Below are 7,701 nucleotides of genomic sequence, written 5' to 3'. Positions count from 1 at the left end.
TTGGGCTTAATAGGTTTTATTGGGGTTTAGGTTAGAGGACTGGGAAGGCCATCACCAAAGGCAGATTTTGTGGTCAGTCTGCTTTTTTGTGTACATCTGGGGGAATGCTTTGGATTATTTTCCTACAGGAAGATCCAATAATGACCTGGTTTTAGGACTTAACAGCCAACAACATCATCTATTTATTACCGTTCTTCAGAGCTTCTTTTCTTAAGGTCCTCAGCCACCTTTTTAATAATAAACACGCATAATAAACAGCAGGCTGCTGCAGGGGAGAACTTAGTTCAGTGTATTCAGACAAATGTGCCGGTAAACAAATTAAAAAAAGAGGACAGAGCCCAGACTTGCTGATGGAACATATGTGAATGTCTTTCCAGTTTCCATTCCTTGGGATCTGTTGGGGGGGGGGGGGGGGGGGGGGGGTGAATCCACTTTTCATTATTTGCTCTTTTGAGAGCATGAGAGAAGAGGGCTGGTGAAAGAAGGAAGACCCTGCACTGAACTTTGTCTGGTTATAACCTTACAATGACAATCACTGAGCAGTTAGGGTTAGGCTTAGGGTTACACAGTTTTAAAGCCTACCATTAGTGGTGAGGGAATGTTGCTCAATAGCTTGTTGTTCGGTGCTCCGTGATTCTCGAAAAAATAAGAAACACTATTTATTTATTTATTTTTTGGCTTAGAATTGAGAGGATGATTCTCGCTCGCAATCCTTGCAAGGACCAATAAGTATATTTGTTATTCTTAGACGGCACCAGCTCTGTTCCAGACAGTGGCAGATACATTTTCCTAGTGGATGTTCGAGAACGATGTCTCGTCTGAGTGAATTACTGAATATACGAGCAAGCAATGAGCAATGTGTCCTCCCAAAAAAAACCCTCGCCAGTGGACATAAGCAATATTAACATTTGGTGAAATAATAAGTCATGGCAGTTTTCTGTCTTTTCTGCCAACAGCAACTCATAAACCATTCACGGGTGAAAATTGATCTTTATAAATATCTGTATAAAGCTCTGTGAACGTACCATTCAAAGTTCAGAGACTTTTATTCATCCACTCATTTTGTTGTTGTTTGTTTAGTAATAGGAAATTTAGTAATAGGAAATATTAAATAAATAAAAAGACGGGATAAATGTGTTTTTTTTTCTTCTTTTTTTTTTAACGGCAAACAGGTGTTTGATTCATTTTTTTTTTTTACTCACTCATGATTTGCTGACGTTGTTTGTCTCCTTTTCCTTCTGTAGACTCACAGTACATATGGGGTCATATGGTATAACATCTATAGTCAATGGTAACAGCAGTTAAGATGGAATAGTGGCGCTCTGTTTAATTCAATTGTTGCCTGATTGCACATTCAATTCAATTCAATTCAGTTTTATTCGTATAGCACGTTTAACAGCGGACATTGTCTCAAAGCGGCTTTACAGAAACATATAAACACAGGATAGAGATTTTAAGCGTGTGAGTTTATCCCTATTGAGTGAGACGGTGGTGACGGTGGTGAGGAAAAACTCCCTGAGATGATACGAGGAAGAACCTTGAGAGGAACCGGACTCAGAAGGGAACCCGTCCTCATCCGGGTAACGACGGATAGTGTGAGAGTAAAAGAAAGTTCATTATGGTGTTTATATGAAGTCTGTTTGTTGAACTAGTCCACTGTTCACTAAAGGAGACCTGAGTGTAAAACTGTATGTGGTGATTTAAGTCCCAAGTCCATCGCTGCAACCGTAGTCCCAGCGACCACAGCGAGAACGTCCATGTGGAATTGACGTCCAAAACCATTTCCATGGTACTCCAAGCGGCACCGTCCTCAGCGATCTCCAGGCTGTAGCCTCCAGTTGATGAGAGCTCCATCCAGAGGTAGTGCATCCAAACGGATCAGGCAAGTCCGGAGAGCAGAAAGGGTCCGGATCACTCCCATCTCCATAAAATCACTCTGTATAATCAATACTGTTCTTCAATTGAACTGCATTGAAACAAATCAATTTGAATTCTGAAGTCCTAGTTGCTAAATATCACTTGTTTGGCTACTCAAACTACAGCATTGATGTAGAGGTGATGGATTTGCCTGGGTTCACTGCATTCCTAGCATTCACACTAACAAGAGACAAGCCCCTCATGTTCCTTGTCATTTGTTCTTTGTCAGCTTGTAGAACCGCTACTGTTGTCACTGTCTAACGGATTAGCAAAGCCATTTTTCTACTACTTTCCTCCAAGCTGCTTTTTTCTTTGTAACGTCTCTATACACATTTCACGAGAGCTCATATACACTCACTATCCATGTTTTGTGGATGCTGAGATGTTTTTCAGCTCGCCACAGTCTCATCAACAATGTGTTTCAACCTGCAGTTTTTCGCACCAACGCTATAGACTGTTATGTGTGAAAATCCCTGGAGATCAGTAGTTTCTGAAATACTCAAACCAGCCCATCTGTTACCAACATGCCACGACCTCTCCAACCCCCCCCCCCGACATTCTGATCTTTGATGTGAACATTAACTGAAGCTCTTGACCTGTATCTGCAAGATTTTCTGCATTGCGCTGCCGCCACATGACTGTCTGATTCGATAACCGCATGGACGTGCAGATGTTCCGGTGTTCCTAATAAAGTGGCCGCTTCATAACAGGTTACGACGAAACCACCGTACGTTTTCTTCCATTTTCGGCGTCAAACAGTAAATGTGAACTCATCGCATGGGACTAGGAAGGAACTAGTGGTGGGAGACTGAAGAATTGCCAGACCACACGTGTCATAGGATTGGTCCAAGGACTCATTTGAGCCAGTTGTTTGGATTTGTCACTTTACTGCATCATACCTAATTTGCATTTAAAATCTCAAGTCAAGTGTAGCTCGTCGCTGTCGCTAAAATTGCGCCTCACAGAAGAACATACAAAAAACGAATGGTTGGCGATCGTTTCGTCGCTTGTTAGTGTGGACTTTTGAGTCTCTAAGCTAACTGATGAGATGAAGCCTACACGTGTACACGTTAATAAATATCAAATAACTGCATGCATGGAATTCTTGTCCTGTGGGTGAGGTTCTTTCACAGTAAAAATTGTACCAAATCTAGTCGCCCTTGTTGAAATGAGATCAGACAGACTAATGATGAGGTCTTGGTGTGTCTGTGTGTGTGTGTGTGTGCTTGTGCTGATTTTGCGGTAAGCAAAAAGACCCAAAAATTTAAAAAAAAACAAAAAACGATGGAGCCGTAGGAAACTATGTCTGAAGACGTTTCAGTTTTCTATCTTCTTAAGTGGTCACAGATTTGCTTCAGTGTACCTCTTCCAAAAGACCTTTCACCTGAAATATATATCCACCTGAGAGTCCATATGCACATCACACGAATAATATTCTATTATATTAGCGAATCTAGGCTTCGCTCTTGCCCATATAATCACATTCTTTCAAATAGGAAGACAAAATCTGGCTTTGGAGAAACGCATGCTCTAAGAAATAATATATTGCTTTTTCCCTGACTCTCAAGTGCTAACACATGTCAGTGGGGTGGAGGGATCGAGCTTAAAGTAGAGAGAAAGCCAGAGCCTGTTTTGTTTAGTGCGAAATGTTTACGAGAACCCTGTCTCATCACAGAACACATGCATCTTACAATCGTCAAAAAACCGTCGAAGTGAAAAGGGGACAAATTTGATCGACCCAGATCTTATTTTGTTTGCACAGGAAATGTGCAGAGAACATTCCAGCCAATGACCAGACGCAGCTTAGAGATAAAAGTAGTCTCCTTTCTCCAGTCAAGAGAGCTCTGCGGCAATCTGGGTGTCTGCTATCCAGAAGCACGCTTCAAGATGACGATGAGAGCATGCTGAGAGAGATACGTTTGCAGATTAAAGGATGGCTGATTTATATTTACACATCTGCAGAGCATTGGACCTGCTCGCACTGGATGCCATGCTCTGCAGACAGCCAGCAAAGGCAACAGTAGTAAAGGCCTTATGTAAGTTTGGTCTGGCTTCAGTTTCTGCTTCTGCTTCCTCTTGTCACTTTTTCCAAAGCTAATTTACGACCGCAGTGGACTGGTTAATATAATGGTAGGCGGTTGGCATCACATGTAGCCAAATGCTTTTTTTTTTCTTTCTTCTTCGACTTTCCACAACATTTTATGAGACCGGTTTTGTTGCGGACATTTTATTCTGTTCGAGGAAGAGAAACGTTAAGCGTTGGAAATGTTCAGCGCTGGCGCAACGCTTTGGTGTTTGTGTTGCTGCTTCACAATCGTTTATTTCTTTTAAAGGGTCATTCCGGACGATTGGGTAATTGAGGTGTGTGGGTGGGTGCAAACCACACAGGTATATATATTTTGCAGCGTGTGTTGCGAGCCTTTGCAGGCGTAGAACCTCTGCCGGAGCGTGAGCTGCACCTGAAACTCGTTACACGCGAGAACCGACATACCACGGTGCACAGACCGCTGACGTTCTGCAGGCTGTCTGACTGCTGTTTCCAATCATTCTAGGGCCACTGTAGTTTTGCTGAGCCAGTCTTCTCATTCTCTATTTCCCTCCTCTCTTTCTTCTTCACTCTCTATCCCTCCCTCTCTCTCGCCCTCCCTCTCTCGTCCTCTCCAGAGACCTTGGGCCATAGACACCTCTGCCTGCAGCCTGAAACACAGACAGAGGGAATAAGGTAAGTCAGATCCTACCTGTTAACAAAAAGAGTTCTTCTGAAAAGTTAGCGATTGTGCTCAGTTTTTGGCAACGTCTTTTTGACTCTCTGTTTGGCGTAGGTTCAAAGTGTGGTCTGTTTCGGTGTGTTCGAGATTTTAGGATTGAGGAGGAGATTAAACCGCCTAGTTCCATTATGTGTGTGCGTGCACTGCGTGAACATATTAGCTTTACATGTTCTTTAGCATTTTCTAAATAAAATTTAAAAAAAGATTTGTGCTGAGTTTGCATCTTCGAACGTTACAGTAATGTGTCCAAGTACGGGTCTGCTTAGTGGAATTTCTAAATTCAAGACGTACAATACATTTTTTAAGCAAACTTTTTATATACTGGTATGATGTCTAGTCGAGGTACGTCATTTATTTTCTTATTGTTGTTTTTGGGCTTCGAATCCCACCTGTAAATGTTTACACTAAAAAAGAACCGGGGTTGCTGTAGGGCGTGTGTTACGTAGGTTGAGGAGGGGCGAGCAGGGTGGGATCGTGATTGCAGTTTAAGTAAGCTATAATGAGGAATAAGCTTGGATTTGCGTACATGGGGTGTGTACTTAATTTCAGTTGAGGCCTGATTGTTCACATGTTAAAAGATTTTCCACAAATTCCCGATGATTATGAGTTCATAGATACGACACGATATTTGTGTCGATATTTATGTCGAGGTAGAATGCATCGAATTTAACTCTGTATCTTTTGCTTGTTTGTTTTCCAGCAGATTTTCCACTGTGTTTGTCACTGCTGTGAAACCATGTTCCCTGTTCGGTCTGTCCTCCTGGCTGGCCTGGTCAGTCTGTGCATCTGTCAGTACTATGACTATGACTACGAGCCTGCGGCACAGTCTATGCCATCCGCGCCCAATTGTGCTCAGGAGTGCAACTGTCCCATCAACTTCCCCACTGCCATGTACTGTGATGGCATCAACCTGAAGTACATACCGATTGTCCCGACGGGAATCAAATACCTCTACCTGCAGAACAACCTAATCGAGGAGATCAAGGCAGGTGTTTTTGACAATGTCACTGACTTGCGCTGGCTTGTCCTTGACAACAATAACATCACCAGCGACAAGATCCAGTCAGGAACCATTGACAAGTTGGGCAAACTGGAGAAGCTCCTCTTCAGCTACAACAAGCTGAATAAACCTCCTGTCCTTAAATCCAAGTCCCTGGATGAAGTGAAGTTCATTGGCAACAGGCTTACTACACTTCCCTCAGGCCTACTGTCAGGCATGGAGAACCTCACTACCATCCACCTAGCCAAGAACAAACTGACCTCGGAAGGCCTCGTCGGGGCCTTCAAAGGACTGAAGTCATTGATGCTGTTGGATTTAAGTGAGAACAAGCTAAAAAAGCTCCCAGCAGGTATCCCAGCTTCCCTACTGATGCTGTATGCTGACAACAACGATATCGAATCCATCCCCAGTGGCTATCTGGCCAAACTGCCTGAACTGCAGTACCTGCGTCTCTCTCACAACAAGCTGGTAGACTCGGGTATTCCGGCAGGCGTGTTCAACGTTACTTCTCTCCTGGAGCTGGACCTGTCCTTCAATAAGCTCCAGACCATCCCAGAGATCAATGAAGCACTTGAGCATCTGTACCTGCAAGTCAATGAAATTAGCAGTGAGTGCTTACGCTCTTCCAATTCTTTCTTTCTGTACCACTATGTAGTCTTCACTATCCGACTTGGGTTTTTTTTTTTATTCTCTCCTTTTTTTTTTCTTCCAGAATTTGACCTGAACAACATCTGCAAGGTCATCTCACCTGTAAACTACTCCAGACTGAAGTCTCTGCGCCTGGATGGAAACGAGCTCACCCACAGTAACCTGCCTGATGATGCAAGCACCTGTCTCCGTCAGGCTTCTGAGATCGTTTTCGACTAGTTTTTCCACTCAGTGTCCACTTTGACCAGCTCCTTTGAAAGATCTATTCCAACATCTTTTACATTTTTAAATATAAGTTACTGAGTGTAACTTTCCCTCACAAATAGATAGTGATAGAACACCATAATCATTATATCAATATAGCCTCAAATAACCAAATAAAGTTTTGGTTATTTGTTTACGGAGATCTGTACGATGGAAAAATGTAATACTGACCAAAGTACACTGAGATCTATATATTAAATCTTGAAATATCCGTTCTTGGCACATTCCAGTAAACGGTACGAGGCACACATGTATTATGAATGTTATGTATGACTAGTGCTTTAATACAAAACATGCTTGAACACCTTTACACTTTTTTTTTTTTTTTTTTTTTTTTAATCCTAACAGTCACTTCAAACATTCCTGTAACTAATATTTATATGGATCAAATTGAAGCACAGATCCACGTTTGCTCTTATGCTTTTGTATAGATTGTCTAAATGCTGGCACCGACACTCTGTATTTAATGTACACGTGATAATATTAAGCCTTCAGGAACTGTATCTTTTTTTTTTCTTCTTTTTTAAATGTTGTTTTAATCATCTCCGATGAGCTATATCTGTATACTATCTCTTTTCCGATTAGAATTTTATAACAGTTTAGCTAAATCCGCTATATTACTCTATGTTTCACGTAGCTAGAAAAAAGAGGAACGCGAAGTATTGCTAAAAAGGTGTCTTGCATTACTCAAATATTTAGATATTATTTTCTTCTCAGAGCGTGGTCGTTAGTTAAATCTACTAAGGTGTAACTTGCAAGTATTATAGATTTAAACTGTGAAGAACTGCTACATATTGTAATGAAACTAACGTTTGAATTACCCAGTAACAGCTTGCTGCTCCATAAACTGCCAAGATTTATGCAATATTCTAACTTACTTGCATGCAATTTCATCATACGCTCTACATTCTACATTCAACAAATTATGCACCTATGTTTGCTCACATTGCATTGTTACAATGGCAGTAATTGAAGATTTTGAGCATAATTGCAGGTCTATTATGTTAAATGATGAACGTTTTTTTCTTTCTTTCTTTCTTTCTTTCTTTCTTTCTTTCTTTAAAACACAGTTCATTTTAAAGCAAATAAATCAAGTTTCCTAAA

At 41.4% G+C, this 7,701-nt stretch overlaps 1 protein-coding gene across 2 annotated transcripts; it reads left to right on the top strand.

Annotated features, from left to right (window-relative positions):
* The first annotated feature begins 4,186 nt into the window (after positions 1 to 4,186).
* Positions 4,187 to 7,701, top strand: lum (lumican). 2 transcript variants are annotated; one of them, XM_017494181.3, is made up of 3 exons: positions 4,187 to 4,639; positions 5,386 to 6,292; positions 6,398 to 7,701. In XM_017494181.3, the coding sequence occupies exons 2-3, from the start codon at positions 5,422 to 5,424 to the stop codon at positions 6,550 to 6,552; spliced, it is 1,026 nt and encodes a 341-aa protein (XP_017349670.1). In that variant the 5' UTR covers positions 4,187 to 4,639; positions 5,386 to 5,421; the 3' UTR covers positions 6,553 to 7,701. The 2 variants fall into 2 exon arrangements, with proteins under 2 accessions (XP_017349670.1, XP_017349669.1); XM_017494180.3 differs by having other exon boundaries at positions 4,188 to 4,639; positions 5,389 to 6,292.

This window comes from Ictalurus punctatus, chromosome 19, assembly GCF_001660625.3.
Source record: "Ictalurus punctatus breed USDA103 chromosome 19, Coco_2.0, whole genome shotgun sequence".
Lineage (NCBI taxonomy): Eukaryota > Metazoa > Chordata > Actinopteri > Siluriformes > Ictaluridae > Ictalurus > Ictalurus punctatus.
The sequence above is the reverse complement of the archived record's forward strand: the minus strand, read 5'-3'. Positions and strand labels throughout refer to the sequence as shown.